The sequence below is a fragment of the Canis lupus genome, chromosome 18 (genome assembly GCF_003254725.2).
Source record: "Canis lupus dingo isolate Sandy chromosome 18, ASM325472v2, whole genome shotgun sequence".
Classification (NCBI taxonomy): domain Eukaryota; kingdom Metazoa; phylum Chordata; class Mammalia; order Carnivora; family Canidae; genus Canis; species Canis lupus.
This window is the reverse complement of record NC_064260.1, coordinates 45,017,224-45,035,212: the sequence shown is the minus strand read 5'-3', so window position 1 is coordinate 45,035,212 and position 17,989 is coordinate 45,017,224. Positions and strand designations below refer to the sequence as shown.

General features: G+C 48.1%; 1 protein-coding gene across 2 annotated transcripts in view; it reads left to right on the top strand.

Moving 5' to 3' along the window:
• Window positions 1–294: 294 nt before the first annotated feature.
• Window positions 295–17,989, top strand: part of EXT2 (exostosin glycosyltransferase 2) — a 156,639-nt gene continuing 138,944 nt past the window's right edge. The window contains exons 1-4 of one of the 2 annotated variants that reach the window (XM_049096248.1): window positions 295–470; window positions 9,354–9,919; window positions 11,048–11,137; window positions 16,158–16,274. In XM_049096248.1, coding sequence (XP_048952205.1) covers window positions 9,384–9,919; window positions 11,048–11,137; window positions 16,158–16,274 — 743 coding nt within the window. In that variant the 5' untranslated portion in view covers window positions 295–470; window positions 9,354–9,383. The remainder of the gene's footprint in view (window positions 471–9,353; window positions 9,920–11,047; window positions 11,138–16,157; window positions 16,275–17,989) is intronic. The other variant, XM_025451939.3, reaches the window with a different exon arrangement.

Here is a 17,989-nt window from a genome sequence, read left to right as displayed (position 1 = left end):
CCTGGGCCAAAGGCAGGCGCCAAACCGCTGCGCCACCCAGGGATCCCTTTTTTTTTTTTTAATTTTTGCAGTTTCTTTAATTATAACGAGGCTGCCGTTGTGCACTGAATTTCCTATCATCTTGCGGGCATGTGGATTTGTGGATTTCGAGTGCAGAGCAATGCTCCCTCGGAGCTTTTTTTTTCTTTTTGCGCAAGAGTTTCGGGGCGGAGCTCCAGCGGGGAGAAGCCGCAAGCGGAGCCCTGACTCCTCCTGTCCAGCAGGGGGCGCGGGCCCGGCCGCTCCCGCAGGCGCAGGGCGCCCGGTGTCACGTCGCCCCGCCCGGTCGCTGGCGCCGCTCTCCCCGAGCGCTCGCGCGGACCCGGCGCCGGCGGTGGCGGCCGGCGGCTCGGCGCGACCCCTCCCGGGCGGCCGTGGCCCGCGCTCCGCGACATGCCCCGGTGACCGAGCGGGAGGCGAGCGTGGCCGAGGTAAGCGCCGCGCGGAGGCCGGAGGGCGGCGACGGGTCACCCCACCCAGCCGGGGCGGCTCGCGACGTCTCCCGCCGCGGGGCCCTGCAGCTGCGCCCGGCCCGGCCCCCGGCCCGGCCCCCGGCCCGCTCCCCGGCCCGCCGCGCGCCGCGCTGCCCACCTGTGCCGGGCCCCGCGCGGCCCCGCGCAGCCCCGCCCCGCCACTCCCCTCCCCCTCCCCCTCCCCGCGCAGCCCCGCCCCCTCCCCGTCCCCCCTCCCCGCGCAGCCCCTCCTCCCCCCTCCCCGCGCAGTCCGCATCCTCCCCCTCCCCGCGCAGCCCCGCCTCTCCCCCTCCCCTCCCCCCTCCCCTCCCGCGCAGCCCGCCCCCTCCCCGCGCAGCCCCGCCCCTCCCCGCGCAGCCCCGCCCCTCCCGGCCCCTCCCTCCCCCCTCCCCGCTGCAGCCCCGCCCCGCCACTCCCCTCCCCCTCCCCGCGCAGCCCCGCCCCCTCCCCGTCCCCCCTCCCGCGCAGCCCCTCCTCCCCCCTCCCCGCGCAGTCCGCATCCTCCCCCTCCCCGCGCAGCCCCGCCCTCTCCCCCCTCCCCTCCCCCCCTCCCCTCCCCCGCGCAGCCCGCCCCCTTCCCCGCGCAGGCCCGCCCCTCCCGCGCAGCCCGCCCTCCCGGCCCTCCCCTACACATCCCCGCGCAGCCCCGCCCCTCCCCCTCCCCCGCCAGCCCCCCCCCCCCGCAACTCCCCTTCCCCCTCCCCGCGAAGCCCCGGCCCCCTCCCGCGCAGCCCCGCCCCTCCCGGCCCCTCCCCTCCCCCTCCCCGCGCAGCCCCGCCCCGCCACTCCCCTCCCCCCCCGCGCAGCCCCGCCCCCTCCCGTCCCCCCTCCCCGCGCAGCCCCTCCTCCCCCCTCCCCGCGCAGTCCGCATCCTCCCCCTCCCCGCGCAGCCCCGCCTCTCCTCCATCCCCTTCCCCCTCCCCTCCCCCCTCCCCTCCCCGCGCAGCCCCGCCCCCTCCCCGTCCCCCCTCCCCGCGCAGCCCGCATCCTCCCCCTCCCCGTGCAGCCCGCCCCTCCCGGCCCCCTCCCCTCCCGGCCCCCTCCCCTCCCTCCCCCTCCCCCCTCCCCGCGCAGCCCCTCCCCTCCCCTCCCCCCCTCGCTTCCTCTCCCGCAGCTGCCCCCCTCCCCGCGAGCTGCGGCGGCTACGGGCGCTCCCGGTGGCCTGGGGCAGCCCCTGCAGCGCGGGACGCCGGGCGGTGCCCCCCGCGCGGACCGAGGACTGCGTGGGGAGGCGGCCCGGGGTGCCCGGGCCCGGGGCATCGGCTGGAGCCTCGGGAGAACCAGCTCTGCCTACAGTTTCGAGGCCCAGATGATTCGGTGCTTGGTGCGACTGAACTGGGAGCCGCTCATCCAGAAGGGTCCTTGGCTTACTGGTCTGAAGAGGCCTTGAAATAGGCCCGTTTTAATTCTTACAAGTCCGTCGAGTGCTCTAAGGCCTTGACCTGGTCTTGGTTTGTAAATTTCAGAGCTCAGGGCAGCCCGGGCGGGCGGCTCAGCGGTTTAGCGCCTGCCCCAAGTCGGGCTCCCTGCACAGAACCTGCTTCTCCCTTTGCCTGTGTCTCTGCACACCCCCGCCTCTCTCTCTCTCTCTCTCTGTCTCTCATGAATAAATAATTAAAAAAAAAAAACAAATTTCAGAGCTCAAAGGCTATTCGCAGTAATAGATGACTCAGTTTCCAGCATTCCTCACTTCCGCTGATTTCAGCCTCTTGGTTGCATGTGATGGCATGAATAGATAGATTTGGGTCCGTCAAGTTATACTGGCTTTGCTAATTGAGGAGTGAAAAAAGGTAGATCTAGGCTTTTATGGGTAATGAGGGGAGACATGGACGTTAACAGCTCTGGCTCCAGAGTCAGGCTGCCATTCTCCAAATCCTAGCCTTCGCATTTTCTTTTTCTTTTTTAATAAGATTTTATTTATTTATTCATGAGAGACACACAGAGAGAGAGAGAGAGAGAGAGAGAGAGAGAGAGGCAGAGACACAGGCAGAGGGAGAAGCAGGCTCCATGCAGGGAGCCCCAGAGTGGGACTCGATCCCGGGTCTCCAGGATCATGCCCTGGGCCAACGGCAGGTGCTAAACCACTGAGCCACCCGGGCTGCCCCCTCATTTTCTACTTTTGTGACATCGTTCAAGTTACTTAGCCTTCCCCTTGCACTTTCTCTGTCTATAAAATGAGGTTAAGAACAGCTTGTCGCATGGGACCGTTAGATTAAATAAGTTAACACAAAGTGTTTAAAACAGATACATGTAGTAAGTCCTCAATAAAGTTTAGTTATTAGTTATTGTATACATTGTATTAATTATAGTATAATTCCCACAAAGAAATACTTTTCTTTTTCCCATTGGAGACATTTTTTTAGGGATGGTTAGCCATATTATAACTTTAATTATAAAGAACACTATCAGATAAGGCAATGAATCACAGATATTCCTGTTTTTGCTAATATTTGGTTTGTTTTCAGGCACAGTGGGCTTAAGTTCCAGTATAACAGTGGCCCTGGGAGTTCAACTCTGAGGGCTTTTCTAAAAAGTTTCAAACAATTATTGTGACTCAAAGGATTGGACTAGTTGGATTGGATGTAGCATAAAGCACCAAGGAAAGATTTTTCAGGCACGTTTTAGGAATAAATAATTCCAGGAACAGAAAATGCATCTCATCCTGACAGTAGAGTGGACTTAAAGGTTTTTCCAGTGACTCAGTGCTTGACAGCTGGCCAGATGATTCCAGTGTTTTGCAGGGACAGGTTTGGTATGTTTTAAGGAGGATAACGTTTGTAGGGCTTTGTTGTGAAATTCTTGTTTCATCCAGGTTATGGTATTATGTGGAACATTAATTAGTAGAAGACTCCTTTCATTCTGTCCTCTTCTGAGATGCTCAGAGTCAGGGGCTTCGAATGTAGTGGTAGTAGTGAGTGTCCTCTTTGGATGGGAAGATCATGGCTTGTTTTCTTGGATGATGGTTTTGGGGGCATACATCCTTCTCTGCTTCAGTGTGTGGAAATTGATTATAAGAAAATGAGAACCAGTAGAAGAGACAGACTTGCAAATACTTAATATAACATGGCTAATGCTGTGATATATGTGAAAGGCAGATGGATGCTCACCAAGAAGGTTCTCTATCTCTAAAGCACCACTTAGTAAGGAACTCCCCTGCCCCATCTCTCATCCTTTTCTTTCCTTTTTCATTTAAGGCTTTTCCCCTCTTTTTTTTTTTTTTTTTTTAAGACTGACTTACTTGAGAGGGAGAGAGAATGCAAGCACATGAGCAGGGAGGAAGGGCAGAGGGAGAGAGAATCCCAAGCCGACTCCCTGCTGAATGCAGAGCCCAGTGTGGGGCTTGATCTCATAGCTCTGAGATCATGACCTGAGCTGAAATCAAGATTTGGACATTAAATGACTGAGGCACCTAGGTGCCTCATTTTAAAATAGTTTAATTATACCTCAAGGGCTCACCATATTTCTCAGCTGTTTTTTTTTTTTAAGATTTTTAAAAAGATTTATTTATTCATGAGAGACAGAGAGAGAGAGAGAAAGAGAGAGGCAGAGATACAGGCAGAGGGAGAAGCAGGCTCCATGCAGGACGCCTGATGAGGGACTTGATCCCGGGTCTCCAGGATCACACCCTGTGGCACTAAACCACTGCACCACCGGGGCTGCCTTCTCTCAGCTGTTTGGCAGAGACTTGTGGGAGTTTGCTTAGGCTGTGTAGGCATATCTCAGATATGGGAGTTTACATCTGGGAATAGCCCCCGACCACTAGGGGATGGGTTTCAATAGATGAATGCCATAGCTTCCTATCCTTCAACGAGACAGTTCTGAGATGTGTTCTCCATGGCTCTGCAGAGCCCCATACTGAGCCCCATTCCCAGCTCAGTATGGTAACCCTCATGGCTATCCATTCTCCCCTGACTCCTCTCCTGTGTCCCTCACTCTGGCGTTCTGGACTTATCTTCTGTAAGCTTCCTGCTTTCAAGTTGTTTTTTCTTAGTTTGGCAGAACATGAACTAAGACAGTTGGTGCTAGAAGTGGCTCTAGAAAGCCGACCCTGAGAATAGTATTGTAAAGCTGGAATCTCTCACCCTCATGGCAACAAGGACCCCTGTGCTGCTGTTGACAACCCCTGGTACTCTCTAGCATCACAGTGGTACAACTCTTGCCCATGGTGGGTGGGATGGGATTCAGGTAGAAGGAAAGCATTGGCTAGTACAGTAGCTCTATCTAGTACGTGAGCAGTATATGGGCAATGACAATAACGATAAGGCTCATGGACTTGGCTGTCTCTTGGCATCTTCCTTCAAGCCTTGAGGTAAGGTCAGACTCGGATCAGCCAGTTACCAACCCAGTGCACACCATGAGCGACAGAAAGCTCTGTGGTCATATCTCCTGCAGCCAGATGGCAGACTGTTGAAAATCAGGTCCAGAATTATGGTCATTATGGTAGAGCTGCAGAGGAGGCCCCATGCACAGCCTTGGCAGGTTGCCTCTGCTAAAGTCAGCGGGGAGACCTGAGATGGAGATATTTGGTGGAAGCATTGAGAACTCTGAACTCCCAGATTTCCTTGGATCCTCTCGGCCAGCAGAAGTATCCACCTCTCTTTGTCCGGACATTCTGCAAAGACCTCACTGAAGGCTCTTGCCTTGCAGGATGGTCCTTATCTTCCTCAAGATCTGCCTCCTCCCCTCAGGATCCCAGTGTTGTGCGGAAGTATAGTCGCTGCTGCTGGGCAGGTAGCTTTTGTACTAAAAGAGTTGCAGGATATGGCTCATGGGAAGCAGCAGGAGCTGGGGGCACACGTGTGGGAGTGAATCTTGAGGGTGTCAGCTGAAGAGTGGAGTGGTGGGGGACCGTAGAGTTGCTTGGGGAGCATCTTCTCGGGATTCGGGATTTAATAATCTTGCAAGAGCAACTGGAGCCAGTCCTAATAGGCTGCTGGACAGGTGCCTTCAAACTTGGACATGACAACAATCTGTACCGCTGGTTCTCAGGTAGGGGTGATTTTGCCTCCCCAGGGATGTTTGGCAGTGTCTGGATGTATTTTTGGTTGTCAAAACTGGGGGTTGTTTCTGCCTCCCCACAGAAAAGGATGATCTGGCTCGAGATGTCAGTAGTGCCGTAGGGCCTGGCCTGTGGTAAATGAGGTGGAGATGCCAGAACTGTCTTGTTAGAGTGTTGAGGAAAGGATCAGAGGTATAGGGAGGTGGAGATTTGAAATGGATTTCTTGGGCAGCTCGGGTGGCTCCAGTTTAGCACCGCCTAAATAAATAAATAAAATCTTAAAAAATAAAAATAAAAAAATAAAATCTGTTGTTTATAAAAAAAATCCATTTCATTTATTTTTAAATATTTTATTTATTTATTCATGAGAGACATAGAGAGAGAGAGAGAGAGGCAGAGACACAGGCAGAGGGAGAAGCAGGCTCCATGCAGGGAGCCGGACATGGGACTCGATCCTGGGTCTCCAGGGTCACACCCCGGGCAGAAGGCAGCGTTAAACTGCTGAGCCACGGGAGCTGCTCTGTGACCTGATTTTAGATCTCCTGGTACACACCCCCAGCACTGGGGCCAAGGACTCTGTTTCAACAAGCTGCCCCCGAGATTCCGACCCTTTGGGTGTTAGAGAAGCACTGATTCAAGGTATAAATATACCTTGAGAGCCTGTGGGGAAGTGGAATGTGCAGCTCCTTGCATGCATTTGTCCTGAGACTTCCTATCTCCTAGCTCCCAGAGACCTAGAGAGTGGCAAAGCTGTGAAGGGGCCTGGAGGGAGTAGGGAGCAGGGGCAAGCTGGTTGTTAGAATGACAGAGAAAGTGAAATCACTCTCAGGCCTATACTTCTGTCCTGGCATCAATGAGCGTATATGAATGGTTGATGTATATTCCCCAAAGATGATAGTTTTTAAGCTTCAAATGTATGTGCTTTCATGCATTAATCTGTGACAAATTTCTTATGTTCCACCTCATAGTCTCAAGAGATAGGAGTTGAAATTTTTGGTGATTGTTTATTTACATTTTGCCCAAGAACTGGTAATGAAGGCAATAATCAAGGCTTGGCGTACCCTGCCAGCTAGGCAGGATGCAGTTTTGCCACGTGGGCAGTGACTGGGGAGAGCTTCGTTTAGCCGAAGTAAAAATGGTTGCTAACCTTTAAGATGGTTTATGAACATTTCAGTTATTTCCTTTTTTATGAATAGCTTTTCTGAAAAACCAGTGAGTAGAATGAGACCATTTTGTAGGCTGGGACTCTGACATATGGCATGTGGAAGCAGCTTATCGCAGTGACATGGTGAGTCTGTGACATGTGACACAGTCCCATGGCTCTTCCCTCCCCACACGGTGTCTAGACATCAGATGGGGCAGATTTGTGTTTGGTAAGGATCTTAAGTTGTGATCTATAGGGAAAGTGTATTTTCAGTGGAGGACTAAGAATTTTCTTTATATCAGCCAGGGATGCTTATTGGCTGTTTCATTCATGTATTGCCGTATAACAAACCAACCCACAATTTAGTGGCTTAAACAACAATAACCACTATGTATTTGCTAGGGGTGTGCAGCGGAACTTGCTGGGCATGGTTCCTGTCTGTTGTATACAGTTTCCATTGGGGTCTCCCCGAGGTTACCTTCAGCTGGGAGCTTGGTGTCCTCATGATATGACAGCTGGGTTCCCAGAGGACAAAAGGAGCAGATGCAGGGTCTCTCAAGGTCTAAGCTCAAAAGCCTGAGAATGTCACTCCTGTCATATTCTCTTGGTCAGAGCAAGTCACAAGGCGAGCCCAGATTCAGGGGGAAGAGAAATAGATTCTACCTTTTTTTTTTTTTTTAAGATTATTTATTTATTTATTCATGAGAGACACACACAGAGAGAGGAGACAGAGGCAGAGGCAGAGGAAGAAGCAGGCTCCACGCAGAGAGCCTGATGTGGGACTTGATCCCGGGTCTCCAGGATCATGCCCTGGGCTGAAGGCAGCGCTAAACCGCTGAGCCACCAGAGCTGCCCAGATTCTACCTTTTTTTTTTTTTTTAATTTTTATTATTTATTTATTTATGATAGTCACAGAGAGAGAGAGGGAGAGAGAGAGAGAGGCAGAGACACAGGCAGAGGGAGAAGCAGGCTCCATGCACCGGGAGCCCGACGTGGGACTCGATCCCGGGTCTCCAGGATCGCGCCCTGGGCCAAAGACAGACGCTAAACCTCTGCACCACCCAGGGATCCCGAGATTCTACCTTTTGATTAGAAAAGTGGCATGCACATCAAAGATGTGAAGAATTGGGCAGCCCGGGTGGCTCAGCGGTTTGGGACCTGCCTTTGGCCCAGGACGTGATCCTGGAGACCTGGGATCGAGTCCCACGTCGGGCTCCCTGCATGGAGCCTGCTTCTCCCTCTGCCTGTGTCTCTGCCTCTCTCTCTCTCTCTCTCTCTCTGTCTCTCATGAATGAATAAATAAATAAAATCTTAAAAAAAAAAAAAAGATGTGAAGAATTGTTGACATCAGTCTTTGGAAATTGACCTAGCACGTTGCTCCTTCTTTCCCTCCTTCCCTATCTCCTTAGGCTTTTCTTTTCTTTTTTAAGAATTTTATTTATTTATTCATGAGAGACATAGAGAGAGGCAGAGACACAGGCAGAGGGAGAAGCAGGCTCCCTGCAGGGAGCCCAACGTGGGACTCGATCCCAGGACCCCAGGATCATGCCCTAGGCTGAAGGCAGGAGCCAAACCACTGAGTCACCCAGGGATCTCCTCCCTAGGCTTTTCTTCATTGCTTCGTTCCATCTGAATATGTCAACTGTCACCTTCATTATAAAACATCACTGTATATGTTTTTTTAAAGATTAAAGAGTATCTTTTCTAACAGCCCTTGGCACTTTATGGACACTTTGCTAGTGCAGTTTTTACATTTTGCATCTTGTTAGAGTTTTGTCCTACCTCCCTTAGTAAAATGAAAGCTCCCTTAAGGTGGGGTCCTGCTTCCTTCCTCGTTTCTTGCACTGTGCATGGTAGGTACTCGCTCATCACAGGGTTGACCGAATAAGTGAATGAAAATAGATTTTAGAATAACCAAGAGTCAGTTTGTCCAGACGAAGCATCAGTTTATGTTAGGCAAGTGTTTTTTTTTAAAGATTAAAAAAATTATTTAGGGAGTTGGGGGAGAGGCAGAGCAGACTCCTTGCTGAACATGGACTCCTTGACACTCAATCTCATGACCCTGAGATCATGACCTGAGATGAAGCCAAAAATTGGATGTTCAACTGACTGAGCCACCCAGGTGCCCTGTATGTTAGCCATGTGTTTATTTTAAAAATTTTTTAATTAAAAAATATTTTATTTATTTATTCATGAGAGACAGAGAGGGAGAGGCAGGCTCCATGCAGGAAGCCCGATGTGGGACTCGATCCCGGAACTCCAGGATCACGCCCTGAGCCAAAGGCAGATGCTCAACCACTGAGCCACCCAGGCGTCCCTAGCCACGTGTTTAAAAACAAAACAAACCAAAACAGCTATTTTTATTCTATTTTTGATTTTTCTTCCTTGGTTAGTGCCCCTCTTCCTATGCCCCATACACTTACAACTTACGCTTTTATTGAATATATATTTATAGGATACAGTTATACTTTATTAATATTTGTATTTGATATGTGTAGTATTAAATACTAAATATAGCATGTAGCTATATTTAATATACAAATATATACTTGTATATGTTTAGAAGAAGGGTCAAATCCCATTTCATGATATCCTCAAACCACATCAGGGAAAGAAATAGGCTGAAAGTCAAAGTCCTTTCAGGGATCATTTGCTGCCCTAACTACTTCATTTTTCTTGTGTCTCTTCCTGGAACTAGGAGTGGGAGGAAGAGGCTGTGTGTGTCATTATGTGTGCGTCAGTCAAGTACAACATCCGGGGTCCTGCCCTTATCCCAAGAATGAAGACCAAGCACCGAATCTACTACATCACCCTCTTCTCCATTGTCCTGCTGGGCCTCATTGCCACTGGCATGTTTCAGTTCTGGCCCCATTCCATTGAGTCCTCCAGTGACTGGAATGTAGAGAAGCGCAGTGTCCGTGACGTGCCAGTGGTCAGGCTGCCAGCCGATAGTCCCATCCCCGAGCGGGGCGATCTTAGTTGCAGAATGCACACGTGTTTTGATGTCTACCGCTGTGGCTTCAACCCAAAGAACAAAATCAAGGTGTATATCTACTCTCTGAAAAAGTACGTGGATGACTTCGGTGTCCCAGTCAGCAACACCATCTCCCGAGAATATAACGAACTGCTCATGGCCATCTCAGACAGCGACTACTATACTGATGACATCAACCGGGCCTGCCTGTTTGTCCCATCCATCGACGTACTTAACCAGAACACGCTTCGCATTAAGGAGACAGCACAAGCGTTGGCCCAGCTCTCTAGGTATGTAGAACGTTTACAGACGGGGGCCAGGTCCTTTGGGGAACTACAGGGAAGAACATGGAGAGGGAATGGTTCTCCCTTGAGCTGGCCTCCAGCTGTTCTTTCTTCGTGGGACGGCATGTGTAGGAGTGACCAACTTGTAGCACAAATTCAGTGCTGGAAGCACCTCGCCTCTGTACCAATGAAAAGCAGTTGGTGCTATTGCTGTGGGCTCCCAACATCTTAGAATTTAAAATCAAAGGATGGTTCATATCACTGCCTTCCTTTTATATTGAAATTCCCCCTCCCTTCATTACTTATGTGTATACATGTTCACTGTAAAAAAGTCTGGGAATAAAAGTAAGCAAAAAGAAGAACGTGAGATTGGTTGCATGGTGCTACCTCTAGGATGTTACTTTCCAGTGGCTTTTGTATAAAAAATATAAACATGTGCATGTATATATACATTTTTGTATGAAGTACCTGCATATGGACGTGTACATACACATTTTGTCAAAAATGGGATTACACATTCTATACTCTTGTGCTGCCCTTTTTCCTTAATATGTTATGAATATATTTCCAAATAATTTCACATCTTTTTACTATATAATTTTAAGGGTTGTATAGCATTCCATTTTACACATGTTCCATGATGTATTTTTAACCAGCCTTCTACGTTTCTTTTTTGTTCCTTTAATCAAATGATGTCATTATCATAGGCACTTCTGTAGTGGCCAAGCTCAAAATACACATCCATTTTTTCTTTTTTAAAAAAGATTTTATTTATTTATTCATGAGAGACCCACAGAGAGAAGCAGAGACATAGGGAGAGGGAGGAGAAGCAGGCTCCATGCAGGGAGCCCGATGTGGGACTCAATCCTGGGACTCTGGGATCACACCCTGAGCCAAAGGCAGATGCTCAACTGCTGAGCCACCCAGGCGTCCCTCCATCTGTTTTCTTTAGAAGAGCCAGGCTAGCGTCTGACATAACTCTTGCGGTTTCTAGGAATTTACTTTACACCCCTGAGAAGTAGCCCTCTTTGGGTTTGGGGATACTTGCTACTTGTCATCCAGTAACTGACTCTTGTTTTTATGTCTTCCCATAGTTGACACATGAATTCGCCTACATGTTTAATTTCTTAATAGGTGGGATCGAGGTACAAACCACCTGCTGTTCAACATGTTGCCTGGAGGTCCCCCAGATTATAACACAGCTCTGGATGTCCCCAGAGACAGGTAAGTGTATTTGGGGTTGTCCCTGTGATGGCTTTCTGAGGATTAAGGAAAGACCTTTTCTGTCATGTGAAGTCATATTTCTAAGCCTAGTGGGACACACTATGTAATCAGAATTGTTTGTTAAAGAAATTGTCCTAGGCATTGCCCTCCTTGAAACATAGATGTAGTGAGATGGGACTGCTTAAATCTGTTGTGGAGAACCAACTAGAACTTACATTGTAGCATAGGGTTTCAAAAAATGGATTTTTTCCCTCAGTCTGGGTTTTGCTCTTCTTAATGCAGCACCTCCACCTCCAAGGCCTGGTTCATGGCTGGCTTGTGTTGGCTCTGTCTGAACTGGGGAGCATTGGCTCAAAGTAGAGCCTCAGTTTACTATGGGAAGGGAGGTATGCAAATGACCCCCCAGCCTGTAGTGTCAGAGCAACGAGGGCACTCCAGTTCATGTTCTCTCCATTGCTTCAGTCAGTGGGGTCCTTCCCTCCTGCCCCCACACACTTCTCTCCTTCTTCTCTTCCTATTGAAACCTTCCAAACAGCATGTGTGGTGTGGAGTGGCTGGGATCACAGGATTATGATTCTAGGTCTGCTTGCTGTGTTTATCAGCCCTTTCCCACATTGACGGAACTGCTTGGTCTGGAGGCTTCCCAGAAGGCTCGGGAATGAGGTGCCACGTGAGGTTCCTTTCCGAGTACTGGGTTCAAGGCATTGAGGACAGCACAAAGGTGAGGCTCAAGCCAGGGGTCCCAGGTAAAATGCCAGGTGCAGCAGTGTTGTAAGTTGATGTCAGAACTCACTCATAAGCGATTTTTTTTTAAAGATTTATTTATTTATGATAGACACAGAGAGGGAGAGAGAGAGGCAGAGACACAGGCAGAGGGAGAAGCAGGCTCCATGCCAGGAGCCTGACGCGGACTTGATCCCGGGACTCCAGGATCGCGCCCTGGGCCAAAGGCAGGCGCCAAACTGCTGAGCCACCCAGGGATCCCCATAAGTGATTTTTTTTTACAGTTGATGTTTAACTCTTAAAATTGTTACTGGTTAGAGGGTAGCCTGAGGCCAGCGGTGTTCTCAGCTCCCTAAAGGCTGACCCCATCATTTATGAAAATCTGTGCTTGGTACTACTTTTCCCTGGAAGATTAAACCCAAGCCCTCTTTGCCTTAAAGAGATTACGCAGAGTCAGTGTTGCGTTTCTATCTGTAAATACAGTTATCACTAGAAGAGACCTCCTGGAGGACCGGTCCTCACCTTTGGTGTAGAAACCATGTTGGTCGATAGAGGGCAGTCAGGCCACACAGTTTCTGCACAAAACCCACTAAAATAGAAGGGAGCCCTCAGTTTGGCTGTCCGCCCCAGCATTCCTGACTGGGCTACTGTTTCATGGGTTTGGTTGCTCTGGGAAAGTAAAATACTTTAGGGAACAGAGGAGGGAAGAAAAAGCTGTTAGGAATGCAGTGTCTTCACCTGCTGCTCTGGGTTTATTTTGAGAAGGGCTTATTTCTGTTTGGGACATTTCACTTTTTGCTGACATTTTGGTATATGTATTTGCATGGGAGAAGGATTTTATTTTTATCAAGTGCACATGTTAAATGGGATTTCATTTCTCTGCGGGGAAGTGTCAAGTAGTCCGGAAGAAGTTTAAGTTCTTGCTATTGCTTAGGTGTTAAGGATCAGGAAGGTTAAATCTTTTTCCCTGTGTATGTATTGTTGTAAGTGATTCTAGGCAGTCCAATACAAGTAATGAATCCCTGTGTAGTCCTCCTTTATCTGTGCATGTGGGGAATTTTGTTTTGAAACCTAGGTGGTCTTCTGGTTGTGAGTTTTTCTTATCACTTGTCCTCATTCCTGGATTCAGAGGAGGCAAGAACCGTGAGGACAGAATGGTTTTAGCAGGGGTTGGATATTGGAGTATTTGGAAATTAGAAAGCAGGCAGGCAGGCCAGATTAGATTACTTCAAGGGTTTCTTGAAGTCTAAGGTCATAGATGTGATTACTTGAGAATGATTTTACTTGGGGAAATGCAGAGACCAGGACAGAAGGAAATGTCTGCTCAGCATATATATCTTTTGTGCTACTTAAATCTGTTTTTATTTCTCTTTCACTATTTAAAAACCCTACACGTGATACACGTGTACTTTCTTTAAACAAGATTGCAACAATGTGTAAGCTTATAAAGAGTAAAATGTGAACATATGTTTTCAAATCCTCCTCTATTTTCACTCTCTTACTGAAAGCTAATCACTCTCCTTTAATACTATGTATTTTTCTAGCTTTCTTCCTATGGATTTATACACAAAGGTGTATATATATATGTGTGTATACACACACACATATATATATATACTTGCAGATGTGTGAAATTTAAGTGGGAGCAAATTATACCTCTTCAATGCCTTACTTTACCAATCTTATTTTCTCATATATATTCTGTAATATTATTATAATGCTAGATTTTTATTTTTTTTTTTGCACATATTTTTCACAGATTTCAACTTTGTGTGGGTTTTGTTTAACTTGTTATGGAAAATTTCAAACCTGTATAAAAGAAGAGACTAGAGTGGTGAACCCATACCCCCCTGTCCAGCTTTGGTAATTACCAACTCAAGGCTGGTCTCCATTCATTTGTACTCCTTCTCACTTCCCCACCAGGTTATTTAGCAGCAAATCCCAGGTGTTACATCATTACATCTGTAAATATTTCCATTTGAATCTCTCCATGATAAAGGATTTTTAAAAATATAACTATAGTACAACTATTTTCACACCTTAAAAATTAATAGGAATCTAATATCCACAAATAGCTAGCCATTGTTTAGATTTACCTGTCTCATACATATTTTTTTTTATAGTTTGATTCAGTAAACAAATAAGGATGACATATAGAATTGGTCAGGTTTAACAAATTTTTTTTTGCAAAATATGAAGCTTTATATTTGAGGAGTTTGCAGGCCTGATTACCTGCATGGTTCAAATGAAAAGCAAAAGATGAGCTTGCAGACGAACTGTGTTTAGGCCTTGTGGACACTCAGGAGGAAAACTAGGAGAACATCTGAGGATAGCCCAGAGCAGGGACAATGGAGTGTGTGAGGCCACATGGAGGGCTCCTTGACAGAGGAGATGTACTAGTGCCAGGAAGGCTTGCAACATGCTTAAAGTGCTGGAGGACACTTTGAGTGGCATAACATTTGGCCTGGCATAAGTCTGATTATCAGATTAATGCTTTTTTAGCTACAAGTTTTCTGTTCAATCTCTTGCAGCTTTGGACCTGATCTCTGATTTTGGGATACAGAATAGGAAAACAATGTGCATTTCAGAAATGCACTTTTCACTCAATGCAAAACATGTGTTCTCTAAAGTAAGGGAAGCTTACGCTCTTGTCTCTATTATAATGTTATAGAGTCCTTGGCAGATGATGATACGGGGACTTGAAGAGAAAATCTTATCAGTAGGAGGGCTGGTGTGAGGTCTGTTTGGCTAATTGCAGTCCTGGGTCTTGCCGAAGTTCCAAGTGGAGATCTCATGTGGATGATCGGTGACATGAGAAGTATTTCAGATTGTGTGCTTTCCTCCTACCAGTATATAACCCCCACCCTACTCTGGAACAGAGTACCAGTGGGGCCCCAGGGACAGAGTAACAGTAAAAGTTGGTGTGATACACACCTGCTTCCTTTCTTGTCACATGCGCCTTCCCCTCTCCTCTGGGGCTGTGGCTGTAATTACCTAATCACCCACTACCCTGGCTTACCTGGACTGCTTGGTCCCTGTATATTGGATCCATGTTTGTTTCTCGGCACAGAGGTCATGGGGTTCCATACAGTCTGCTTGCTGTCATGGAACTGGTCCAAATTCATGTTGGGTGGATTCACTGCTGAATGTTAGGAAAAATAGGACCGTATGTTGGTACTGAGGATAGTAAGTTTTACAGAGTAGACTGGCAGCTGGAGAGGTTTTTAGCCTGCACATTACCTCACTAACCAATTCTTGGTTTCATAAAGCTTAAATAAACAGATTGGGATTTCCAGGGGTGGTTGGAAAATCTTTGAACTTAAACTGGTCATGTTAGACGGGAATGTAGGTTGTCATCAGGGCAGGGAGAGGATTGGTAGCAATCAATATTGCAAAAAATGTGGTTTCTCAGTTCAGACATTTTGGCTCAGAGTGTGCGGTACGTGGAACTGGCAAAACTCTGCCCCAGTAAGTGATTTTGATGGGTTTGAGGCCCCAGGGACAGAATAACAGTAAAAGTTGGTGTGATATGCACCTGCTTCCTTTCTCTGATGAAGTGTCACTGTACTACTTGCTGGATTCAATTAAAACAGTATGTTCCTAGCTTCTAATTAAGGAGAATAAAAGTTAGTGCATTCAGACTGCATGGGACGCACTACAGGTCCAGTCCTGGATTCTTGCTTCCTGTACGGGGAGCGAGTAGCTGGAATGGAGGTGAGAGCTGGTGGAGACCACACGATTCACATGCAGCTCTTGGACAACACTGAAAAGACCTGCCTGGGGCAGGAATTGCAGAGAGGCTGGGGCGTGTGTAGCATGGGATGAAATACTTAGCCGTCGCCGCTGCTTTCTGTGCCCATTGTCGCCTGGGGTTCAGGCCAGAGGGTGGGTGAGTGACTACTGTAACCAGTTTTCACATGCAGACCTGTTGTCTGTTCCTGCTGTTGTGCGTCTTGAGGAGTGGGGTATGGCTTTGGAGAGGGGTGAATGGGATTTGAGTAAGGTAGCAAAGGAACTTTTCATAGGGTGTCCCCTGGGCTGTGGTGTGTTTTAAAAATGAGAAAGAAGAAAAGACTACTTTGGACCCCAGAAGAAGGCTGTTAACTCAGGGATCAAATGCAGCTGATGTCCAGGATATGTGAATGTAAAACGTTGAGCACGGTGTTTTTAGAGAAAAGTGACTCAGAATACAGGTCTTTGTTAATATTATTACTGACGCGGTTACTCCTATCTCTTCCCACAGAGCTTATCAGAATGAAGACCTTTCTCATTCTTTGACAAAATCCTGTACTTTCAGGGCTCTGTTGGCTGGTGGTGGCTTCTCTACGTGGACTTACCGACAAGGCTATGACGTCAGCATTCCGGTCTACAGCCCGCTGTCAGCTGAAGTGGACCTTCCGGAGAAAGGACCGGGGTAAGGGGCATTCAGTGCAGCCAGGGGTGCTGTGAGCTGCCAGCGAGTTTCCGCCTGCTGGGTTCCACGGCACCGAAGCCTCAGTTACAGGCCAGGGGCTTGGAGTCCGCCACCTTCCCCACCTTGCGCCAGGCCTTTATCCTTCAGTTTTCTCTGGCTCAGTGAGTGCACAGTGCTGTCTGTCCAGCTTTCCAAATCCTGAATTTCTGTGGTGTCCCTCACTGTTTTCTCTCCCTTCCTTCCTATACCAGAAGAGTAAGTCCTATTGATTGCCCCTCCTAAATATTTCTTAGATCTGCCAACTTCTCCATCTCCTCTGCCCCCATCCCACCCCAGGTGACTGTCATCTCTCCCTTGGATCATGGAAATGGCCTCTTGTTTGGTTTCCTTGCTTCTCATCTTGCTGTCCTCACAACCCGATTGCTGTTCATTTCCCATTTCCCTTTGGGTAAAGCCCAAACCTCTTAAAATGTCTTTCAAGACCCTCTGGCACAGGACCACTCTCCATCTCTACCTCTCCCTCCACCTTTATCCTAGAATGAGCATTGCGCTTTTCATTTTTTTGGGCTGCAAATACTCTCCACTATCTGGAGGTCTTCTTTGTGATCTTCATCAGACTTATGACCTGCTGTCTTTTAGGTTTTAACTCGAGTACTGCTTACTCTAGCGGCACCTTCCTAGCCCCTGGAATGGTTCTTCTGGTTTATGCCCCCATAGCAGCCTCCACTTCTCCTTGTGTACCAGTCACTAGGCCATATTGAAATGACTTGCTTACAGCCTATCTGCTTGGGATTTTGGATTTTGCAAGTGCAGTGAGGCTGATACCCGGTCTGTTTTTTGACTGCCATGTTCGCTGTGCCTGTCACACTATTGGTTCATATTGTTGGCTTGTGAATGAATACATGAAAAGACCATGGATGAGCAGGGCATTTTGTCTAGGATTTTTTGATGTGGTCTGTTTAAAATTGGGCTAATTCATGGTAAGAATCTCAATAAGCTTTTCTATATTTCTTTTTCTTTTTTTAAGACTCTATTTATTTATCCATGAGAGAGAGAAAGAGAGAGAGAGAGACATAGGTAGAGGGAGAAGCAAGTTCCACACAGGGAGCCTGACATGGGACTTGATCCCGGGTCTCCAGGATCATGCCCTGGGCTGAAGGCAGGCGCTAAACCGCTGAGCCACCCAGGCTGCCCAGAATCTCAATAAGCTTTAAACAAACATGATGATAATGATAGTATTCTTGTGTGCCATGTGCTCACCTATGAACTTGACTGATTTGTATATTGCCACACTAGAAATGTCATACAGGGTGTGATTTAAAAACTCACACATAGCATTTGGTCTCAGAAGTGAATCTTTTTTTTTTTTTTTCTAAAGATTTTACTTATTTATTCATGAGAGATGCAGAGAGGCAGAGACATAGGTAAAGGGAGAAGCAGGCTCCCTGGGGGAGTCTGATGTGGGACTCGATCCTGGGACCCTTGGGATCACGACCTGAGCCAAAGGCAGATGCTCAACCACTAAGCCACCCTGGTGCCCCCGGAAATGAGTCTTAAGGAAATAGTTTGCAAAGCATCCCAAACTTCCGCTTAGAAGCCCTTATGGATTCTTTGAGAAATAAGAACTTTTCCGAAGTGAAGAAATTTCTCTGCTGTGTATGTGTGTTGTATTGTGTAGCCTGGTGACCAAATTGTCTAACTTACTTAGACATAGC